At 34.6% G+C, this 25,242-nt stretch overlaps 1 protein-coding gene across 1 annotated transcript in view; it reads right to left on the bottom strand.

The window, feature by feature from the left end:
• Positions 1-15: 15 nt before the first annotated feature.
• SMURF2 (SMAD specific E3 ubiquitin protein ligase 2) overlaps positions 16-25,242 on the bottom strand; it is a 168,682-nt gene continuing 143,455 nt past the window's right edge. The window contains exons 11-19 of the mRNA XM_027873107.1: positions 24,865-25,060; positions 22,039-22,142; positions 19,284-19,398; positions 15,697-15,875; positions 14,742-14,879; positions 6,770-6,890; positions 4,707-4,908; positions 3,705-3,780; positions 16-3,193 (exon numbers count right to left, since the gene is read on the bottom strand). Of these exons, the coding sequence (XP_027728908.1) occupies positions 3,094-3,193; positions 3,705-3,780; positions 4,707-4,908; positions 6,770-6,890; positions 14,742-14,879; positions 15,697-15,875; positions 19,284-19,398; positions 22,039-22,142; positions 24,865-25,060 (1,231 nt within the window). The 3' untranslated portion in view covers positions 16-3,093. The remainder of the gene's footprint in view (positions 3,194-3,704; positions 3,781-4,706; positions 4,909-6,769; positions 6,891-14,741; positions 14,880-15,696; positions 15,876-19,283; positions 19,399-22,038; positions 22,143-24,864; positions 25,061-25,242) is intronic.

Raw genomic sequence — 25,242 nt, 5'->3', positions numbered from 1 at the left:
TGAAAACTCACAATGTTCTCTTAAACCACTGATGCTGTGATGGTGCAAACAGCATACAATTTATTACTCAAGTTCCGCATGGGCACATACAGAGTTTAAAAAAAAAATTAAACCATTTATACAGATGTTATTGATAAGCTCATGTAACAGCTGGGTGAAAATACAAAGAATATCAATGCTAAAACACTCTTTAATAAATACAATGGAAATGATAAACCTTTAAAAAGTCAGTTTAGAGGAGAGGATAATATTACACCAGTTAAACTAATTACACCTAGAGACAAAACAAAACTCTTAGCATTTGGTAGAGTCATCATCCTAATATAGTATTTAAAATATTAAAAATGGTATCTGATTGCTTTATGATGCAGTTTAAAGTTTAAAGTAGAGATAGCTGCTAAAGTAAGCATGATTGATGGAAGAGGCACACATTTTGATGAAGAAACAAAAATCTCTTCATTTAATGTCAGTTTATACACAACAGATGTTCAAAATGGATTTAGTGTTGTAAAACAAAAATGATTTACAAATAAAAAAGGGATTTCAACAGAAGCCTTGTGTGCTCTGGACTGTAGTAAACAACAACAAAAACATTTGGTAAAAATAAATCAATCTAGGGCAACTGAAACTATGTGCAAAAAAATTTTGTTTTTGAATTTACACTGTACACAGCACTGTTACAAAATTCTTTACATCAAGAAATAAAATCCTCTGAAACTTGTCTCTACTATAGGAGAGCTACAAAATAATCATTGCTTCATAATGAAAAGCATGAAAACATAATGACATTTCTGAAGCTTAATGCAAATAAAGAATGGATAAAAGGAAAACTTGCTAAGAGTGACACATGGATATAAATATTCACATTACTCATGGGGTCCAAAGTTCAATAAAACATGAAGTTTTTTTTCTTTTTTTGTTTTTAGCACCTATTTGAAAGTAACCAGCTGACATGATTTTGAAACTGAAATCTGATGGGTCAATATATTCCTGTGAATTACAAAGAAGTATGTATATATTCCTTTGACTAGTACTGTAGGGTGATTTGTCTTAAAGCTCTATTCAAGAAGTCCTTATTATTAAAGGCAAAAAGGCACTCAAAAGTGTTGGTATATTCCTGCTCCATATTATAAATTAAAGTAATTCCTAGAAATGTTTCATTGTTACTGTACTGCATCCCTGACAGTTCTGGTTTCCACAACCATTCCTTAGTTTTGGAAAATTTTCTGAAGACTGTGTACAAACGAAAACTACCCTAGTGCCTAATATAGAAGATCAATGGACCTACACTAATGAAATGCATACTGTGAAACTTAAAACTATTAGTTGATCAAGAGCAAAGAAATGCAGTTTGTGCACATCTCAAGAAGTTCAAATGTAGTATGTCCATTAACAGTGGAAAAATAAAATCTCATTAATACTGCTTCACAAAATATTAACTATTAGGCCATGCAGTGATCTTATCTTTGAGAAATGAGTAACTATAACTAGACTGCTTGCAGTAGCAGTCAAATTTGGCAGAATAAAATTTTGACACTATATTACAATACAGTTAGCCTGTTCATTTGCAAAAAAAAAAAAATTAAAAACCATAATTTTGATTCATCAAAAATTGTTATTGTTGACAATTTCTCATATGCATGAGTGGATATTTCTGATGACTAAAGGAAGAAACCCAACCATGACTTCATATTTTTCTAATTCTTTACACCAATATTTCCACTACTTCCTGCTGACCAGGGTTCTCAAGAAGCATGCCAAACACCGCACAGATCCAAGTCTATATGCTTCACAATATATACCAATTTTTCAGTACCCAGTACTGGCCAATAGAATTACCAATTTGCTTTTAAAATTAACTTCTTAATTTATAGTACATTTCCCCCTATTTAAATTCATGTATGTTTCTACATTTATGTATAAATTTACTCACCTTTTTCATTTTGGGGAACCTAAGCTTTCTTGACCTCACTTTCAATATACACACCTTACCTACTATGTTATATAAAAGTAGAACTAAAAGTTACCTTTAGAACTAATTTTCCCTTTGTCATAATTGGGTAGACCTCCATATCATGAGCAGCTAAACAAAGGTTAAATATGGTTTACCTGATAGAATTCTTGATACATCAACTAATATGTAACAACTAGATGTACTTTGACATAAGGAACTTTGGTTCTTAAAAACAGTATATCTAAAAATAAGACTGAACATATCCCACCAACATGCTTTTAGGAGTTAAAAAATGCAGCATTTTCATTTAAGATGAAATGCAAATCCAAAATACTTGATAACGGTGAATCATTATAAAAGTCTTTTTAAAAAGTTTTTTAAAAAACAGGAACACCATGAACACAAAGTATTGTGTCCAATGATAAACTTACTAAAACAGTAGTTGCATTAAAAATCTGACAAGTGATATAAATAAAAACCAAAATAGTATAATTGTTTTCCAGGAAATTCATGCTTGAAAAAATATTTAAAAAGACCCACCTAGTGAACAATTATATTCAATATATAATGCAGAATATAATGCTTTACTATAAGAAAATGCAATTAAATATGTAAGTGGCTTGCTTAAAAGGTTAATGATTCTTTTAGCCAAATTTATCCAAAATTAGAGTAATCCAAAAATAACTTTATTTTTCTTTTTAAAAAGAGCATGTATAGTAGCTGTTTGGTATGTGTTCAGTGAAGCTGAAATGTTACTTGTACCGCCTGCTGAAATTGTGTCTTGATGTTTTAGAAAGGCAAGTTCTGATAGGTAAACAAAATAGATTACCTTTTATAAAAATAATAGTAGTCTTTAAGGGTAGAATACTGCCATACTTTGAAAACATAGGAAAAGTCAGCATTCTGTAGGTTCAAGATAATAATTTTAAATAGCAGCGGAGTGGCCCCATGGGAAAGGCCATTTTTTTTTTCTCAGAAAGGAAATTCCAAAACCACCCTTCCCCCTTATGATGTCCTAAAGTAGAAAAAGGAAAAAGTGTTCCTGTACTTCAAGCATTTCTTGAATCTTGGTTGGGGGGATTGGGGGTGCTATCAATCAAGCATATATAAATGGAGTTCCAAGAAGTTGGCAAAGTTTGTCATTCCACAGCAAATCCACATGTTTCTTCAATGGCTGTTAACAGCTTCTCATAAAGCTTCTCATAGCTTTCATAGGGTGGAATGTCTATTCGATTGAAACTGTGAACAAGTAAATAAGAAGATTATATGAAATTTATACACTGCTACTAAATGTATTTGTTAACAAAGTTTAAACTCTAGACTAAGTTTCTTATGCATTTTTTGTTTAGGTCTAATCACAGACAGATAATTAAATCAATACTCCTCCAAAATAGAAATTATACCCAATGGATGATCATTTATGATTTCTTTGCACCTATCTTGAGAAGATGCTGAATTACTGTAAAGTGTAACCTCCTGATGAAAGCAAGACTTTTAAAAATTCCTCTCCTGCTAAAGGGTTGGCTTTTAGTCCTATCTTAATACAGTCTAACTATGAAAATATGGAAGGAAGACTGAAATTTACATTAGAACCTTGTGAGAAAAAAAACAAGCCATTTAAAGCCTGTCTGCTGGTAACAGACATAAATCCTTTCTCAATCAATTCAGTCTAAATGTGATAAGTTAAAGGGGAAAAAAATCTGTTCCATTCTCTGTTTTTCTACATTAAATTGAAAAAAAAGTAACCTACCAAGTATGAGCTTTTGGCAGGTTGTTAGTGCTAGCATCAATCTGGTGTATTGTAAATAGTCTTGGGCCTGCAGCACCTGTAAATGAAGTCAAAGTGAAAAAGTCACAGGAAGTACATTAAACTAATGACGAGACTTAAAATGAAATTATTATAGGCATAGTCCTCCAGAAAGAGAATGCTGTAACTCTGTACAAGCTCATAATGGTCAAAGGGAAGCAATATGGTATTTGAAAACAGATAACAAACTTTGGAGGAAAAAAGATCTATTCTTAACATACTATACATCGAGGCATCCTTTTCTAGTAAAACATTTCTGAAGAAAATTTGTAATTGAAAACCCACTGCTAACTTTTATTTTCTATTCAAAATAAACCTTTTATAATATAACCACACGCCCCGTCCCAACACAACCCTGTAAACAAATTAGCCAATCCAAGAAAAATAATATAAATTTTGGATTCAGATAGTTGTTAGGAATTCAAGAAGGCAATGATTACAAAGAGAGCTAATGAATTAGGTCAATGTTTGCATTCATGCTATTTAATATGAGCAAGCAGACAGCACAAGGCAAAATATGGATCTAGATTCATTTACACCGTGAACTAAGCATAGGTACACAATCCAGAAAAGTACACGGAGGACAAATGTTATTTCTGTTTGAATTCCTCTTGCATGACATAATCTAAGAAGTAGCAGAAAAATGGTAAGCTCTATAGACAGTAGTTGTAGCTAAAAGTCAAAGAATAATTTTCCCCATACATTCAGTGTAAAAAACTGTAGATGGCACTGATGGTTACAGACTGATCTTTTTAATTTGCAGGTAAGTTGGGGGTGGGACTAAGACATTTGAAGAGTCAAAGATAAGCAAGGTGATAACGAAAACTACTGAATTATTGACAAAGAACAATATGAGGGAAGAGAATCCACACTCATACCGTTAATTCATTGTAAAGTTTCCACATCCATGAAAACACTTTCAAGTTATTGTCAGGGGTTCCTCACCTTGTAAAGCTTTAAATCCCTGCAAAGGCACTCTGGAAGATCCTGTCACAAACTGAAGTAATCGTGCTCTCCTTTCTTCATCAAAATATTCCACAGCTTTCCAGAACCATTTCACAATATTGCTGTCTGGGGTACAGTGTTTCAACCGCGTGTTTACTTTCCAGTCACTAACATCAATCTTCCCTAGCCCACAGATGATGAGCTGTTCACAAATGGACAGGTAATAGTCATAATGAAAACTTCTAGTAATATTCTATATTAGAAAAATTTGCAATACTTGTTTTAATGGATAGGAAAAGCTAAAAGAGACACATCTAGAAGCTCTATAATGAACCAGACAAGGTCAGAGCAGGAAGGCACCTTAAAAATAATCTAATCTTCTCATTTTGCATTTAGGGAAATTGAGCCAAAAGAGGTGAAGCAACTTGCAAAGTAACATAGTAAAAAAATGGAACTACAACATAAGTGTATTGATTTAATTCTAAGATATTCCATATTCAATAAATTTCCCTAATATCAAAGTAAAATGCTTAAAAGCTAAAAAGACAGTATTAGGTAACTTACAATCAGTCAGGTAGTGCTTAACGACAAGCACTCTTAGGGAATGTGGTTAATCCTTGCACACATGGACCATAAAGTTTCAAGAAGTTTACAAACTACTTAGGGAGCTAAAAATAACACATAAGAATCAATCTGCGAAAAACTCTTGCTAAAATATACGGTAGTGACAAGATCAGTATATGTTAGAATAGTCACCCTTCACTGGAAGAGAAACAACTTAGCAAACTTAAAAATCTTAAATAATTAATGTGATCTAACAAAATCTGGTGTGGAAAAGAATAAGGGAAGAGGTAAAGGGCAAAAATTTCATAAAAAGAACTTGAGTCTATTTTTTTTTTTATAACTATCTCTTAACGCTGTCACCTCAGTTCATCCATTTTTAAGTGATAAATCAGAGATCCTTGCTACACAACTGGGTTACAAATGAAATAATACAGATTAAGATCCTTTTAGTGTAGGATGTAAGATATAACCAATACTTCATACTGAATGTTATACTTGAACAGAAACAGCAAAGCTCACCAAATTGGTCTGTGTTGTGTACAGTACAAAGACACAAACAACGTAGGACTGCTCTGAGGAAAGCACTTTGTAAACCTCAAAATGCTATCAAAATGAGAATTATTATGTAGAGTATGTACGGAATCAACAATTCAACAATTGTTTATCATTTATGCCAGGTGCTAAGCTAACGATGGGAATAAAAAGAAAAGCAAAAATAATTCCAGTGTACAGACACAGAAAGAGACAGTCTCCCCACCCCCAAGCCCTACCAAGTACTTATTAGCTTAGTGGCAATTGCACAGCTAAATTTACTACTCATTTCAATGTAAAACTGAATCACGAAAGGTAGAAAAAGTTCCAATTTGGTGACAAATACAAATTTCCCATAGTGAAGAGAAAATTCCCAAATATCCACAGACACTACTATCAGTTCTCCATTATCACCATTCAGTTTATACACAAAATCTGTCCTTTGAATCCCATTATTCCTTTACCTTCAAACATTGCACTTTTCAGAGGGAAGGTGGTCAATGAAGGACCACTTAAAATTACTCATGTTTTCTTGAATTCTCACTACAATGGATAATAACCTTGGGCCATACAGTAATAACAAGTAGCAGCAAACAGATGAAAGACTGGAGCTAAAATCAGAGGATCTAGATTCAAATTCTAGTTCTGCAATTTTTAGTTCTATGACTCTGGAGAATGACTCGCCCTCCCCTAAGCTTGAGTGTTCACATTTGTAAAAAGGCAGGGTTGACCTAAACCTAAAGGATCACTATGATCCCTTTTCAACTCTAACTTCCATGATTTAAAATCTCAATATTGGGGGGGGGGGGGGGGGGGGGTACATGCCGTGGAATGAGAGAGACAGAGACAATCTGCAACAGTGAAACTAAATAGAAACTGTATCCAAGATAGCAAAAGTCCACTTACTTTATTTACTTTGTCTCAGACAAATTACAATTAATAACACAACATAATATTAGCACACTAACCTCTAGTTCTTTTTCATCAAATGTCTTCAGCAGAGGCTGCGGTATTACTTCATTAAATCCCTTCTGCAGAGCCAGAAACTGAGCTTCAATTCCTCGTAAAAATCTCCAATTTACATAAAGCCTGTAATAACAGTACAGAAGTCTCTTATGATCTAATGATTCATAAATATCCAAGTAAAGCAATCAAATATTCAATAACACTACTGGAAAAACCTGTAACTTTAGCAATATTAGATTTCCAAACATCTAGTACAACAAAATGAGCATTAAAAAAATCAATCACCGATAACACAAGATTTAGCTGCTTCTCCATTAAGGGACTGCAGGGCATGAAATACAATATTCCGGAGGGCAAAGGAGATAGGATTACAACCAAGAATCACGTACCCAGCAAAACTGAGTATAATCCTGCAGGGGAAAAAAATGGTCATTCAGTGAAATAGAGGACTTTCAAGCATTCTTGATGAAAAGACCAAAGCTGAATAGAAAATTTGACTTTCCAATACAAGACTAAAGCGGAACATGAAGAGGTAAACAGGAAAGAGAAAATCGTAAGAGACTTATTAAGGTTGAACTGTTTACATTCTTGCATGGAAAGATGATATTTGTAACTCATGAGACCTCTGTCAATATTAGGGTAGTTGGAGGGGAAAAAAATTATATGTACGTATACATAGATATAGATAGATAGATAGACAGACAGAGGGCACAGGGTAAGATGAAGATGAAGGGGTCATAGATGGAGAATAAAATTAAGGGGTGAGAGAGGATTATACTGGGAGAAGGAGAAAGGGAGAGAGGTAGAACGGGGTAAATTATCTCACAAAAAAAAAAAGAAAAGAAAAGGCTCTTACAGTGGAAGGGAAATGGGGGAAGGTGAGAGGGAATGAGTGAATCTTATTCTCATAGAATTTGACTTAAGGAGGGAATAACATACACACTCAATTGGGTATGGAAATCTGTCTTACCCTACAGGAAAATAGGGGGGGAAGGGGACAAGAGAGTAGGGGGATGATAGAGAGGAGGGCAGACTAGGAAAGGGGGTAATCAGAAGCAAATACTTCTGAGGAGGGTCAGAGTCAAAAGAAAGAATAGAATAAATGGGGGGGTGGGATAGGATTAAGGGAAATAGAGTTAGTTTTTCACAGCATGTCTACTATGGAAGTGTTTTGCATAACTGCACATGTATAACCTATATTTAGTTGCTTGCCTTATCAATGAGGATGGGTGGGAAGGGAGGAAGGGAGAAAATTTGGAACTCAAAGTTTTAAAAAACACCTGTTTAAAAAAATGTTTTCACATGTAACTGGGAAATAAGAAATATAGGAAATGGGGTATAGAAATCCATCCTGCCCTACAGGAAAATTGAAGGGGAAGGGGATAAGAGAAGGGGGGAGAGAGATGGAAAGGAAGGCAGACTAGGGGAATGGGTATTCAGAATGCATGCCATCTTGGGGTGGCGGGAGGGGCAAGATGGGGTGAAAATTTGGAACTCAAAATCTTGTGGAAGTAAATGTTGAAAACAAAAAAATAAATAAAAATTACCATTACCAAAAAAAAACATAAAAAATATAAAAGAAAAAAAAAATAAAAATCAATCACCTATATGTGCCAGGCACTGTGCTAGACACTGGAGAAATATAGATGAAAATTAGATAAAAACGAAAATAATCCCTGCCCTCAATAAGCTTATATTCTATCAGGGAAGACAACAAATAACAATGTAAATGTGTAAGTATAATACACACATGACAAATTCAGGCTGAGAGAGGTATCACTGGCTGGGGGGAGGGCATAATTGGAAGAGGGGGTGGCACAGGCGCAAAGAAATCAAGAATGGCTTCAGATAGCAGGCAGCACCTGAACTGAGATTCAAAGAAAACTAGGGATTTTAAGAGCAGAGGAAAAGGGTACATTCCAGGCACAGAGAGAATTTGCTGAGGCACAGAAACTGAACATTGGTATTACGTGGGTGGAAAAGCAAGGCCAGTTCAGCCTGACTGAAATGTGTGTGAAGGACAGCAAAAGATAAAGCTGGAAAGATAGGTTGAAACCAAACTGTGAAGGACTTTAAATAGCAGAGAAGTTAGTATTTGGATAATCTGACAAAAGCAGAGGCTGGCAGGGAGTAGGGCTAAAAAAAGGGCCAACATGCAGAGAGAATGAAGTCCCTCATTGGCAAAAGAAACATACTAAAGTAATTTTTTATCCTGTTTTAAAAGTTCTGACTTAAAGATAAAAGGTTGCTTGATTTCAAGTAGGTCTTGCATCCAAATTAAATACCCTAAATGCAAGTACTTTGCTTTATGATTAATATATTTTAAGAAAATGGTAGCAAATATACTTTTCATCAAACTTAAATGCTGGATTACAAGGTATTCCACAATAATGACCCTAAATAATTGCAAAGACCCCCTTAAAATAAAAGCAATAACTTTTCATTTAATTTCATTCTTTAAAATCTTATAGATGAGATTTATTTGTTTTAAAATACTTGACACTTGTGAGTCTGAGAAATTGGGAGGAAATATTTAGTCACTGTTTCGAGCAGCTCGTATTTTTCTAATTGATTGTTATTTGGCAGTTTTAGAAACCTCTTCAAAATGTGATACCAGTGATTCAGTGACCAAATGTCAATTGTACCATTTCTATAACATGATTTTCACCACCTACTTACCTCTCATAATCCACAAATTTTAAAGTTTCTTTTTTCAATAAGAACTTAATCAAATCAAGACTTCGGAAGATCAATGATAAAATGTACTTCTCACCTCTTGACAGAGGGGTGGTTACTCAACAAATATTTACTTATCAAGTACCTACTCTGTGCTAGGTACTAAAGATACAAATACAACAAATTAAATAATTCTTATGAACCAACCAGAACTGTAGAAAGAGACATTTGGCCTCAGATGTCATCAATGTATTGATTTATTTTACTTGATAATACCCAATTTTTTACAAGAGAGGGCTTCTATTTTGGTGGGCAAAAGTTGGTAGGTAGTAATTTATACACACACACACATACAATTTAAAAAAAAATTATCATGAACTTCAGAACCACCATAAATATATGAGCACTTCTATATATGAAGTAGAACACAAAAAGAGGACTGCACAAGAAACTGCATTTCTTTTCCATACTACTTGCTTTTTTAAAAAAATCCAACATGTTACTTTCAAAATTGTCCTGCTTCTCTAGATTTCTTTCTGAATTTCCTTCTGTTCTCTGCATTTTAAAAAATATTTCAATGGACCGCTTATTTTCTTTTTTTAGGGAGCATCATCATTGCTACCCTACTTGTTTCTTCACCTAACAGAATGTTAGCATTTCATCATCTTATAGCTCCCTGCATCTGTTCAAAAAAGTTTACATTTCTAGGTTTCTAGTGACTCTTGTTTGCATTTCAAAGTTCCTACTCAGTTCTAGATTTTTCTTTTTGTTTTTCTTTTAAACTGTTTTAATTTTTAACATTCTTTTTTTCAAATAAATTTTTGAGTTCTGAATTGTCTCCCTTCTTTTCATACTTTCCCCACCTATTCAGAAGGCAAGAAATGCGATATAAATTATACATGTGAAATCATGCAAAACATTTCCATATTAGCCATATTGTAAAAAAAAAATTTTTTTTAAATAAAACAAGAAAAAGAAAGCGAAAAAACTGCTTCAATCTGAAATCACACTCCATCAGTTCTTTCTTTTCATGTGGACAGCATTTTTCATCATATTTCCTTCAGATATGTCCTGAATATTAGAATGCTGAGAACAGCTAAGTCATCCACAATTGATCATCATACAATATTGCTGTTACTATATATATAGTGTTCTCCTGGTTTTGCTCATTTCACTTTGCTCATTTGTTCATGTAAGTCTTCCCATGTTTTTTTGAGAGCATTCTGCTTTTTATTTCTTATAGCACAACAGTATTCCATCATAATCATATACCACAACTTGTTCAGCCATTCCCTAACTGATGGACATCCCTTCAATTTCCAATTCTTTGCCACCACAAAAAGTCAGCTCTAGATTTTTCAACAGGAATGCTTGCAAGCCCTCTACTACTTATTAAAGGCCCATGTTTTACTCTGTATGATTATATTCAGCTTTGCAAAGTAAGGTATTCTTGGGTTTATATGTCTTTTGGAATATCATATTCTAAGATCTCTGGTTTTTAGCAGAAGCTACTAGATCCTATGTGATCCCAACTGTAGTTCCTTGATCCTTCATCTCTTTTTATGGCTGTTAACACTATTTTTTTCTTTAAGCTATGGATTTTGGCCATGACAATCCTGAGACTTTTCCTTCAAGGGTTTCTTTCAAGAGGTAATTCCATTTTCACTTTGCCCTATGGTTTCCATCTACGATTTCCTGAACAAGATTTTATTACGGTTTTCAGGGAGTCTACTTAAATCATCTCTCCTTGACTTGTGTTCCAGGTTAAAATCTTTTGATTTTACTCTAATATTTTCTAGCTAATTCATGGAGCCTTGACCTATTCTAATTTTTAGGGAGTCTATTGCTTGGCTAAAGTTTACCAATATTGGTTCTAAACTAAATCTCCTACAAATTCTTGCTTCTAAAGTTTTTTTTTTTAAATAATCATTTTTTAATCTCTTGCTTTATTTCTTCTAGGTATTCACACAGGACTTGTGGAAAATCCATTTTCTCTTTCATTCTCTGCTTGCAATTGCTATGGCACTTCGAGGTTGGATTTTGGGGTGTCTCTACATAATGTGTTTTTTCTTTATTGTGGTTTGGATTTTGTGTTTGTTTATCTCTCCAGCCTTAGTTTCTAAATTGGGATTTTATGATAGGGCCAGGCTCTACCTTCCTGCTGTTCTTTGGGGTCAGATGGTTACCTTTGCTAGGTCACCTGAGTTCTTCTACGAACATACCCTGGATCTCTGAGGTTCAAAATGCTGCATATCCAGAGACTTCTATGTAGTTTCAAGACAGAACTCAGAGTCCATGGACCTGGGATTTCCCTCTCTGAGTGCTTGCAACAACCACAGGCACATTAAACTGGTTACTACCTCTCCCAATGGCCTCTAAAATCCATGGTATAGGTTCTTGAACATACCCTAGCACTGCTATGTTTATTGCCTCAGGATAGAGTCTTGATATGTGTCTCTGCCTAGTCTCAGGGAAGCTTCTTGAGCATAGGCACTGTTTACCTGAGTATAGGCACTGACTTCAATGGCAGGTCCCCTTTCTTATTGTCCATGGGCTTTTGAATGACTTTTTAGGCAGTTCTGATATGGAAGAAATCACTTCCTACAGTTTTTCACTGGTTTCCTAGATCATCATCTGATGTAGTATATAATTTTGAGGTATTGCTGGAAAAAGTCTATGTGACCAGTGCTGTTTGTCTCTGTTCAGACAGACATCTTAGACAGTTGGATCCCAACAGTTTGTTTTTCTAAACTACTTAGGTCTTTAAACCTGGCAAAACCCTGAAATATTTAGGTCAAAATCAGAGAAATAACTGTATTATTCAAAGTTGCTGAAAATCATTCCCTTTGTTTTAGCCCTCCCTTTCAAATAAAGTTTTGACCAAGCAAAAACTTTTATACAAAATTTTGCACATCAGGTTAGCATGCCTGTTCCTACAACCATGACCTTCCTCATGTATATTCTATTCAAATCTTTCAGGAGGGATAAATTTCTATTATTTTCAAACTCGTAACTTATTTCCTTTGTGACCTTGGGCAAGTTACTTAACCTCTCTGGGTCTCAGTTTCCTTATTTGTGAAATACATAAGGGTGGAAGGAGATGAGAAGGAATTCAATATGCCCAAAACAGATCTTATTTTCTTCCTCCCTACACTATACCCTCTTCCAAATTCATTTCTAAGTACCACCATCCTTCTAGCCTCCCAAATTTTTAACCTCTGCATTATTTTTGACTCTTCATTCTCCTTCACCCTACATCTCTTGCATCCATGCTTTTCTCACCACTTTAGTTTAGGTTCTCATCATCTCTTGCCTGGACTATTGCAATGATGTCCTAATTGGTTTCCCAACCTCAACCCTCTCCTGATTCCAATTTATCTTCTAGACAGCTAGATTTTTGTAAAGGACAAGTTTTATCACTTAAATGCTCACTCAATAAACTCCACTGTTTCCTATTACAGGATCAAATATAAAGTCCTCTGCTTGACATTTAAAGTTATTCACAACCTGGCCCCTCTTCCTATCTTTCCAATCTTCTTACACTATATTCCCTTCCATACACTCAACAATACAGCTGCACTGTCCTACTAACTATTCTTCTCACATAGGCATCTTTTATTCTGAGCATTAGTACTGGCTGCCTCCCACCCCCCCCACCCCGGGCTGGAATGCTCTCCTTCATCTGACTGCTAGGTTCCCTGGCCTCCTTCCACCTTCTGCAGGAGGTTTTCCCCATTACCAAACCCTTCTCCCTCTCTCCCTTCCCTGGTTCCAGGATTACCTTCCATCTATACCAGGGGTTCTCAATCTGGGTAACATAACCTTGTTTTTAAAACATTTTGATAAATATATTTCAATATAATTGCTTTCCTTTGTACTTTATCTTACACACATAAAAACATTTTTATGAGAAGGGGCCCATAGATTTCACCAGACTGACAAAAAAAATTAAGAACCCCCAATCTCTTATATATACTGTATATATCTTATATTCTTCATTATTAGGTTGCAGTATCCTTGAGATCAGAAACTGTGGTTTTTTGGGTTTTTTTTACTTTTCTTTGTATTCCTTGTGCTTAGCACAGTTCCTGATACACATTCAAATACATAAGTATCTTTTATGCCTGGAATGAATTTCCTCCTCACTTCATTATCTCACAATCCCTAGTTTCCTTCAAGGCTCAGTTCAAGGACCACCTTCTACATGAAGCCTTCCCTGATCCCCCAGCAGCTAGTGTACCTTCACCCCAAAATCATTTTGTGTGTGTGTGTGTGTGTGTACATATATATATATGTTGTTGCTCCCTAATTGGACTTGAGGGCAAGAACCATTTCACCTTTTTTAGGGGGGAGAGTGGGGCAAGGGTATTTCTAGCACCTACTAGAGTAGCGAGCACACAAGAGTTGAATAATAAACGCTTAAGTTGATTGAAACAATTGTTTAAAAATCCTAGCCCATGAATGGGGAACCTGTGGCCTTGAGGCCACATGTGGCCCTCCAGGTCCTCAAGTGCGGCCCTCTGACTGAATCCAAACTTCACAGAACAAATCCTGGACTCAGTTAAAAGGCCTAGAGGGCCACATGTGACTTCAAGGCTGAAGGTTCCCCACCTCTGTCCTAGACTAAGCAAAGATCAATTTGAGAGACAAACAAATATAAGCGAGAGAATACAATTTGCTCAATTCAATTTGCCAAACATTTATCCAGTACCAACTCTGTGTGAGCTTTTGCTGATGATACACTCTTAGAAGTCACAGTATAGTCAGGGGTATATGGTCCTAGGAGCAATAAATGGAAGTTGTGATGACTAAAATAGGCTGAATATAAGGAAATTAGAACTATCCAAAAGTGGAATGGGCTGCCTTAGAAGGTAGTAGGTTCCTCTTTGGTGGAAGTCTACAAGTCAAAATGGATGAATGGATGACCATTTGTTGTGTACAGTAAGAAGAGGATTATTTTTCAGGTTCAGGTTTATCTGGTCCCTGAGATACCTTCCAACTCTGTGATTCTGTGAAGTCTTAATTATATTAGATTCAAACTCACATTAATTAAGGACTGTATCTCAACATTCTAATTCTTACTCAGTATTTTCTAAAATTCTGAAAAATATTTCTCGCACTTATACCCTAACAGATTTCATAATTCATGATCTTTAGTTAGCATCACTGAAACAGCACGTGTTTTTATATTAAAGCTTAGATCAATGTTTTATATTAAAGCTTAGATCTATGCTAAATAAGCAGTTTTCAAAAAATAATCAGACAGTACTGCTGCCTGAAGAACAAAAAAGTATTCACCTGACGTATTCTTTTTTATTGTCTTCTGTAACTGAGATGCTTTTGCCATTTGGTTTAAGTTCATGTTGTATAATTTCACCATAAGCATTGTGTTCAACACAAAAGGTATGATCCAAGACACCTGTAATGTCATTCTCACTAGAAAGGGGGGAAAAAAAAAGCAAGCACATAATTGGAAAATCTGAAACACATATAGCACAGATACACAAACAGCCTAGACTGACAAAAACCAAAGAAGAGATAATACTGTATTCTTGAATCAGAATTCTCTTTTATGATAAATAAATCATTTGAGTTATTTAAATAACTAATCCTGTTATCCACTAATTTTGTTATTATCTCAAATAGTTCTTAGGCAGAGCAATCATAAAGAAAATTAATCTTCACAAATACATAACATTTTGTTTTCACTTTCTAGATTGTCCAATGAAACAATATGATTATACAGTATACACTGAAACAAACACTTAAAGGATTTTTCAAATGGAAATACTTCAGAGGTGCTTGTCTACTAAATTAGATTAGCTTAAAAAAAGGTGACCTTACTCTGCACTTAGAGATAAAAGATTTGGATACTGCATAAAAAGGAATTTCAAATACATAAAACTATGCACCAGCTAGGATCCGTCTGAAATTAAAAAAAAAAAACAAACACAAACTATTATCATGGCACCTACGGAGTCCTTAAATATACAGAATGAGAAATATTAATTCCATAAAATATAGGAATGTGTTAGAATATTTTACAAAACTTACTAACAACTTCTTTCAAAGTGGGACTAATTCATTCAATCATTCCTTTTAAAAGCTATCAGTTCATTAATACATTTTGTTGAAAGCAGTAACAAAACTCCTAGTTTATTCTTTTAAATCTAATCTATCTCTACCTATGACCAGTATCAATTTTATGAACTTAAATTTCTGCCATAGTGAACAATTCAGGGTCAATACATACAGTATCCAGACTAAGCTGTTGTGAAGATCTGGATCAACCAACTCCATGTCATCCAAATTAATTGACTTTCCAAGCAATTGTTTATAAAAAGGCAATGTGAAACCACCATCAATGTAATGTCCATGAAATACAGCCATCCCCATTATCCGCCCAACAAAGTGGAAATATGATAAATGTTCCTGAAATTTAGAAGTTTATATTTAAGTAACAAATAGGTCACTAAGCAAGATTTTAAAAAATAACAATTTCACAAGATTATAGCTTTCAAATTTCTGTTTTATCTTTCAGCCATTCAAGTAGTCAGTTGCTAATACAATTTATTTATTTAGTACAATTTACCTGAATTTTAATTTTAGATCTGGAATCGATTTTCTAGGTAGCTAAGGACAAATAATTAATTCTATATACTTTAAATTCTATAAATATACCCCAAAGTGCTAGGAAACCCAGAGGTCCTCTTTCAAAAGAGTGTAACAACGTTTCCAAATTTATGCTGCTACAAAACGTCAACGTTTACACTCAATCCACCTTCCTCTACCCCACCACTGGGCTTTTCCTGTCCCATTCACTTCTCATCTATTGCCTTTCACTCTTATCCTAGAGAAATACTATTCTCCTTTATCCTAAAACAATTTTACACCTTTCCTCAGCCTTCCCCAAACTCCTGGCATAAACAAAATCTGAAGATAACACACACCCATTGGGCAACTTTCAGAAGAGCTCTACTCCAAAGGATCCAATTCCTCTTCCCTCCTAAATATCAATCCTGGACCATTAACCTACCACCCTTCCAGGTATTTGTCAAAAATTGAAGGCCAGCCATGAATTCTATCTAAAATAAATCATCCTCTTAAAATTGAGGCTGTTCCTATGACCCCCTAGGACTCAATGTTCTGAAAGATGTTCTGAAAGTAGAAAGGACAAGATTTTGCAAATGATTGGATATGGGGAGATATGAGAGTGAGCCTAGAGGACGGGGAAGATGGTGGACCCCTCAAAAGTAACAGCAAAGTCAGAAGAAGGGGAGGATTTGAATGGAAAAATAAAGAATTCAGTTTTGGAAATTTTGAGTTTAAGATGCCTAAGGACAGGACATCCAGTTTGCCATGAGATATGTCACATTTTCTTTTATTTTTTCATTCTTTTGATTGTGTTTTATTGTTTCTTGATGTCTCATGAAGTCACTGTCTTCCACTTCCCCAATTCTAATTTTTAAGGAATAATTTTCTTCAGTGAGCTTTTGTACCTTCTCTTCCCTTTGGCCAATTCAGCTTTATACAGTATTCTTTTCTTTATTGGATTTTTGTGCCTCTGCCTCCGTCCACCCAACTAAAAATGTATTAAATGCCTACATGATAGCTTTGATTTTTAACAGGGGCCAAAGTTTTGAGAACATTTTTCTTTTTTTAAAATAGAATTCTAAGTATTTTACCCTAAGACAGTAATTACCCTAAAACAGTAAGCAATTTACTTAGGTTATATATGTACCATCATGTAAAACGTATGTCCATATTAGTCATATTGTGAAAGAAACAATTTGCAAAAGGAAAAAACTACACACAAAAAAATAAAGAAAATGAAAATAGTATGCTTAGATCTGCACTCAGATTCCATCAGTTCTTTCTCTGGATGTGGATAGTATTTTCCATGAGTCTTTTAGAACTGCCTTGGATCACTGTATTGCTAAGAGCTAAGTCAATCATAGCTGATCATGATACAATGTTGTTGTTACTACGTAACTTTACTTTGCATCAGTTCACATAAGTCTTTCCAGGTTTTTCTAACATCTGCCTGTCATTTCTTATAGCACGATAGTATTCCACTACATTCATATACCACAACTTGTTTAGTCATTTCCTAATCGATGGGCATCCCCTCAATTTCCAATTCTTTTCCATCCTTTGTGCGTCTTTTACCATTTGGCCTATTCTTTTTTTCTTCAGTATTATTATTTTTTTCAGTATTTTTAAACCTCCTTTAACCACACTGTTGACTTTTTTCATGATTTTCTTGCATTACTGTCATTTTCTTTCTCAATTTTTTCCTCTTATGTAATTTTTAAAATCTTTTTTGCGATCTTCCAGGAATTTGTGGTAATGAGATCAATTCACATTTTTCTTTGAGGCTTTGCATATAGCTGTTTTGACATTGTTGTCTTCTTCTGAGTTTGTATTTTGATTTTTCTTGTCTGAACCCCTTACTGTCTGTGGGCTAAAAGCTCCTGAAGCTGCTGCCACTGCTGGTTCAGTTGACCTCAAGGCCTGCTGCTGGCTTGCCAGGTGTGTCCTGTGCTAGACTGTCCTCTATTCTCACCCCAGTGAGACAGACTTTTCCTGCAGATTTTCTAAGCTGTCTTGAGCTAGGAAATTGTTTCACTATGTCCTTTTGCTGGTTCTGCTGCTCCAGAATTTGTTTTGAGAGGTTACTTTAAAATTGTTTGGAAAGGAATTTGGGAGAGCACAGACATGCCTTTACTCCACCATCTTGGCTCCCAGTCTAGGACATCCAGTTTGAAATAGACAATAGACAGTTGAAGACTAGATGTCAGGAAAGAGGTTAGGGCAGGACAAATATGTCTGCAAATCATCTGCATAGAGATGATAAACGAATTCATGGAAAGTGATAAAATTACCAAGCGAAATACTATACAAGGAGAAATGTGCCCAGGACAGAGCCTTGGGGACACCCACAGATAGTGACCATGATCAGAATGAAGATCCAGAAAAAGAGACTGAGAAGGAGCTGTCACACAGGAAGAAGAGAACCAGGAGAGAACAGTGTCATGAAAAGCTAGAGAGAAGAGAATATCAAGGAAAAGAGGGTGATTAACAGCATCATCTTAAGCCTTTCGAACCATATTCTTCTTTACATGATCTCCCACTATCATCCTCAGTGATTTGATTATCCATCCCTGTTAGCCATCATCCTATATTTCTCCTCTCTTTTGTAGCTTAACTCCTTGGGAAGGCTGTCTAAAATTGAAGTCTCCACTTCCTTTCCTCTCACTTTCTTCTTAAATTTTTGCAGTCTACTTTCTGACTTCATCATTTAACTGGAATTACTCTCTCTGAAGTTACCAATAATCTCTTAATTGCCAAATCCAAGGGCCTTTCTGCAATTTTTATCCTTCTTGACTCCTCTGCTGTCTCTGACACTGTCAGTCACCCCTTGTTCTTGACTGTAAACATATAACAACAATAATACTGGAGAATGATATTACAGTCAAACTTTATTTTGAAATGTAAAAAATATCATGTAAAAGAGGAAAATTAAAATATGGAAGCTAGAATGTAAAGTCAGGAAGTGTCCAGGAAAGAACAAATTTCCACAGCCCAAAGAACTGCAGAGAATGATGGGAGATGAAGAACACAGCTACACAACTTGGGGACAAAAATTCAGAAATGCTGAAAAATTTCTTCCTATAATACCCTGGCCTTTTATAGAACTGGCCACTAACTTTAACCTGAAACATACATTGCATATAGTTTTACTAAAAATTATATTGTATTAAACAAGTGAAATTTATATATGTGCCAAGGAACCTCTATACAAAAGCATTTATCATCAATGAATTCATATAATCATACCGGATTAACTGCAGAATCTGGATTGATTTGCAATGTATAGATGTCATCTCTCGAGTACTGGAAGAGGCCATAATATGGATTCAGCATTTCATGAGACAAGAGATATAACCATTCCCTAAAAAGACAACACATAATTAACTGTCTAATAAACAAACGCCTTTTAAAGAGTGAATACAGACATACTATCTGTTAGCTGTGGAAATTCAAAGGGAATAAAATGAAATAAAGCTCCAAATGAGGTTAACATAAGGTCAGATTTTTAGACAGCCTACTATGTATGATAAATTTCTTGAATTTAAAGTACTATTTCATTTTCATTACTTCTGGGAAGTTTTCCCCAAATGTGTATTTCAGAATAAAATAATCATAATGATAACAACAACATTTATATAGTACCTACTATTCGCCAAGCATTGCACTAAGCACTTTACAAATATTATCTCATTTGATCCAAACAACAATCCTGTAAGGTAGGTATTATTACTGTCCCATTTTACATCTGGGAAAACTGAAACTAAACAACTATATGGTGTACCTGAAAATACCATACATTTATTTAGTATCGCAGCTCAGTATTCTGACTGTATTTATTACTTTCAGCTATTATTTTTCCATTGCTAAACAACTCTGCAATGAATGCTATATAAATTTAAAGGAAGGCATAATCCTAGTCAAAATATTTCATACTTTCCTCATAACTTTCATCACTCCTACCAAGTATAGTAAGGGCTTACACTGCATGATTCACATAAAACACTTTTTTTTTCCCATTTTCAACACAGAACAAATGTTGTGAGTTAAATTGTGTGTGTGTGTGTGTGTGTGTGTGTGTGTGTGTATAACATAACATTTGGTAGTCTTCTACCTAATCACATCTTAACAGCAAGTGTTATATCAGAAGAAGTACCATCACCATAAACATAAAATTTTGTATTTTTCCAAAACTTTCCATACATTATGATAGAACACTCTCTTCAACAAAATAGTACAATAAAATATCAAGAGTCAAGAAACCTGAATTGTGATTCTGCTTTGTCACTCACTGCCTCTAATTGAATGACCTTATATCAAGGACAAGTCAAGAAGCATATTTTCAGATTACTGATGATTTTCATCAAAAGTGATACTTTAACTATAGACACAATTTTGACCCAAAAATAAAGGCGCACACACACACACACACACACACACACACACACACACACACACACACAGAGCAACATTAGGCTAAGTAAGTCATGTAAATTAAGCTATTCTAAGGTCATTTCTTTGATAACTATATGCTACATGACAATATTTCTGGGAAAAGCAAATTTTTAAGTATGGTTTTCCTATTTTATTTTGGTGGTGGTTTTTTGTTTTATTTTTAAAAGAAATTCTAAGCAACCCGATGTTTTCTGTGGTTTTCAAAATACCAATTATCATGGAGTAAAGTCATAGATTCCTATTACAATGAACAAAGTACATAAATAGAATAGGTCATACAATGAAGTCACCTGCACACAGTCTAAAAAAGTAATGCATACACACCCCATTTTGTTTTACTCATCCCTCCAAGTAAAAAGGTTAATTGTTCCTTTCAAAATGAAGGATGCAGCCTTAGGTGAGTAAGATTCACCAAGAAGCCTCACTGTTATTGGTAAACTAGGGAACTCTAGAGTACTATACTCATTCTGCTCAAATCAGCCTCACTCTAAAATCAGCAGCTATAGAAACCATCTATTTGCAAACTAAGAGGTAAGGAGAATCCAAGAATATGTGCAAAAGTATGATGGTTCTATCAAGAAACAATCTCCAGGCAGGAAAAACCAACAGTAATAGTCCTAGAAACTCCATGGGCTGAATTAACAGATATGGAACGTGGGCTTATCAGAACAAAATGAAAACCACATGAAACAGTGGTCTGGAGTTGAGTTATGCTCCCCACCTCTCCTTCATATATGCAGATAAGAAAAAACTTTAAGAAATAATTACTGTTTAACATAACTTATTTCTGGAGCAGATTCTTAGGGAGAATAGAGTCACATTTAATTTGGGGTAAAAGGTGAGAATGGAAGAGAAGGAAAGTATAGAGGGCTGAGTAATAGTCAACTGAGGAAGAGGTCAGGTGTGAGGGAAAGCATCATTTGTTTAGGCTTAGGATATAGAATCTTGGCAAATAAGTAGTCTAATTTCCTAATTTTACAAATGAGGACAGTGAGACCCAAAGAGGTGAAATAATTTGCCCAAGTTAACACAGCTAGTTAAGTGACAAAATCCAAGATTGAAATCCAAGTATCCTCATAGTGGATCCTGTAGGGGTCTTTCTGCACTGTACAGGCTGCTAACTATTGTATTAGAAAGACAATTAAATGTCACAATATAAACTTTCTGATCTGAATTAATTTTGAGAATATCAAACTGTAAAATTATAGAAAAAAGCTATGGTATCAAAACATCATAAAACTGCATCCATACATGTTAGCATTCTGGTGTTATTAAATAATAGGTAATTCCTCACCTGAGCAGGTAGGTGGCACAGTGGATAGAGTGCCAGGCTTGTACACAAGAAGACCTCAGTTAAAATCTGACCTGGGACACTAGTTGTGTGACCCTGGACAAGTCATTTAACCCTGTTTGCCTCAGTTTCCTCATTTGTAAAATGAGCTGGACAAGAAAACTACTCCAGTATCTCTGCCAAGAAAACCCCCAATGGGATCAGGAAGAGTTGGACACAAATGAAACAACTGAACAGCAACAACAACAAATTCCTCACCTTGCAACCCCTCCATAATCAAGGCCTTCTTCGCCACGAAATTTTATCATTAATCGTTTCCACAGATCTTTTGGTCTCATTTTCATGACTTGTCTGTATGATTCCTGAAATAATTTCACTTTTATTATAACCAACAGCTATTAAAAATTACATTCTATTGATCATTATAATCAATAAATTATTTGAGCTAATTGTCAATCTCTATTTAAAGGGAAAAGATCCAAGTTTCTTAGAAAACAGAGCAATTTAACTATGGCTTCTAATCTGGAGAAATGAGGAAAACATATACATGTGTTTTCTCTTTTCTAATCGTAAAAAAAAAAATCAAATTGGATTCAGGGAGAAATGACTTCAAAAATCTTTCCTAATCTAAGATTTACCCATGACATGTCACGCAAAGGGACATATTCACTACATTATTATGTATCAAAAGTGTGTAAAGATTGTAGTTCATACTAAGTTTCTAACCAAGTTCTTCTTTAAGAGGACACATAGAATTATTATATAGGCAGCATAAAAGGATGAGCTGGAAAAAACTTTAGAATATTCTATTCCAAGCTCCTTATTTACTGACATAGAAATAGATCCAGAGGAATTAGTGTGAACACCAAAAGAACTAAAGGAAAACAAAAAAGAATGAATTGCTTTCCCCAAAATTATAACCAATTCTTTTATTTGTTCACATAATCCACCCAAGTCCAATTTTGAGGAGGTAATAACACCTCAGCACCAAGTTCCTCCATTCCTAATCAAATGAAATAGTCTTGAAAATCTCAAGGTAGCTACCACTTCAAGGTAGGCCTTTTACCACTTTCTCCCTCAAGATTTCTCCCTCAAAAAACTTTTCTGAACAAGACAATGAACCTTCTCAAAAATAGAGTACCATTCTACCAGTCTCAAAATTTGATAGCAATGGTAACTGGAAGTGACAGTGGTCATTATATATAGATATAAATATATCATATATAATGATAATATATAAATGGTCATCATGTTTTGTTGTTGAGTTGGTTTTCGTATCTGACTCTTCGTGACCTCATTTGGGGTTTTCTTGGAAAGATACTGGAATGGTTTGCCATTTCCTTCTCCAGCTGATTTGACAGATGAGGAAATTGAGGCAAACAGGGTGAAGTGACTTGCCCAGGGTCACACAGCTAGTAAGTGTCTGAGGCCAGATCTGAGCTCATGAAGAAGAGTCTTTCTGACTCGAGCCCATCACTCTATCCACTGTACCACCTAGCTGCCCTGATTATCATATAAATATAAATTATATTATTTGTATATTATATTATATTAAATTATATGTATACACATGTATACATATGTGTATGATATAATTATATTATATATTATATATCATATATCACATATATTATATTATATAATATATCATATCATATAAATATGTATACATATGTATACATATGATGATATAAATGTTTTTCAATTATGTACCATCTCTATACCATCTACATATAATGACCATTTATATATAATAGGATTTTGTTTGAAATTATTTTAGGTAATGTGTGTTACTGCTTAATCCTTGGCCTTATCTAGTAATGTAAGATTAGAGAGAGGTAGCTGCTATAGAAGAGAAAAACCTGATTCCTTCCAAATAGCATCAAAAGGCAAAGAAAGATTCCATCTGTCTGCCTGACTCAGTCTAGCCACACATAAGACCTTTCAGCAAATGCCCTTCAAATTGCCATTACTATACATATATAAATTATATACAGACATACAAATACATGTGTGTGTGAGCATGTGTGCAGAGACAGAGAGAGACAGGATGGACAGACAGTGGTAGGGAGAAGAGGAAGAGAAAGAAATAGAGATAGCACTACAAGTACAGAAATATAAAGACAGAGAGAGCTAGCTATATAGGTATATCTAGTGAGTAATGAAAACCATCAAAAATATCAAGAAGACTGTTAATGTGAAAAAGCTACCATGTAGCACTCCCCCCACTTTTCTGGAGGGGGAAATGAAGCACAGGCAGGTACTATGGCTCCCAAAGTTCACAATATATGAAAAAGATAAGAAAATTCCTTTTCATCTTTTTTGCCCTCCCCTTTTAGCAATAAAATTATATACTAAAAGGTGATGAAATTATGAAAATAAGTATGGTAGAGATGCTGCATAGATATTAATGGTATCCCTTTCTCTCACTGAATTTTTTTCACTTTTTTTTTATTTTACCCAGACAAATTTTTTTTAAAGGCAGCATAGTAGTTTGTTTAAGTTGAGATTTTGTTTACCCAACAACAAAACAATGGATAAAGAAAAGACATTATATGACAAAATTTTACAAACAAAACAGAAATAAGCTACCAGCATTAAGACTGGTATTCATTTATAATAAATGTGGCTGTCATAAAACTGGAAGGAGACTGTTTATATCCCCTCTATCTGATCTTTTATGTTTGATGTAATCATATAAAGATTCTTAAGCAAAAAGTTAAAAATTTTAACAGACTTTTTCTTTTAAAGATTCTTGCTTCTTAGAAGAGCATAATATTCAGGTACAACAGGTCTTTTTATCTTTTGAGCATTTAGCTGTAAACAAATTTAAAGATGACACATAATAAAGTTGAACTATTGCAAACATAGACTAAGCACATGTGGGCAAGAAATATTTGGTAAATACATTCAAAATACTGGTGAAATTGGTTCCATTATACTATTCTTTACTCATAATAAAAATGAACAATATTCTATTACTAGAAAATAGAAGGAATTCTAATAGCCAATGGAACACTGAGTGGGGGAATATTCTCCTTTAGTTTTTCTAAATTCTAAAAGATCACTCTTCATTCAGATTACCTCAAAAATTTCCTCTCTGGAGACTTCAATGCGACAGTGGCCAGCTTGAGGCTGCTGCTGAGAAAGTTCCTGTCGTAAAATTTTTAGCTTCTGTACCAGGTCTCGCTTATACCTTGGAACTGTCAGACCTTCTGCCTCATCAGGGTACAAGGGTACCACCTGCTGCTGCTGCTGGCCTTTCAACTGGTTCTGACGGCTAGAATAAACATGAAAATTCTCAGTAACTCAAATTACAGAAGCACTGTACAAAATTTATACTGTAGAATGTAAGTTATTTTTACCATTAAATGTTTTAATTAAGCATGATTTCAGTTGCAGTATTTTAGATCATTACTCCCTCATATATAAGGATTTTAGTCAAATAACTTACCAAGGTTT

Source organism: Vombatus ursinus, unplaced genomic scaffold (assembly GCF_900497805.2).
Source record: "Vombatus ursinus unplaced genomic scaffold, bare-nosed wombat genome assembly UNPS02014801.1, whole genome shotgun sequence".
NCBI classification, from domain to species: Eukaryota; Metazoa; Chordata; class Mammalia; order Diprotodontia; family Vombatidae; genus Vombatus; species Vombatus ursinus.
This window is presented reverse-complemented; position numbering and strand designations above follow the sequence as displayed.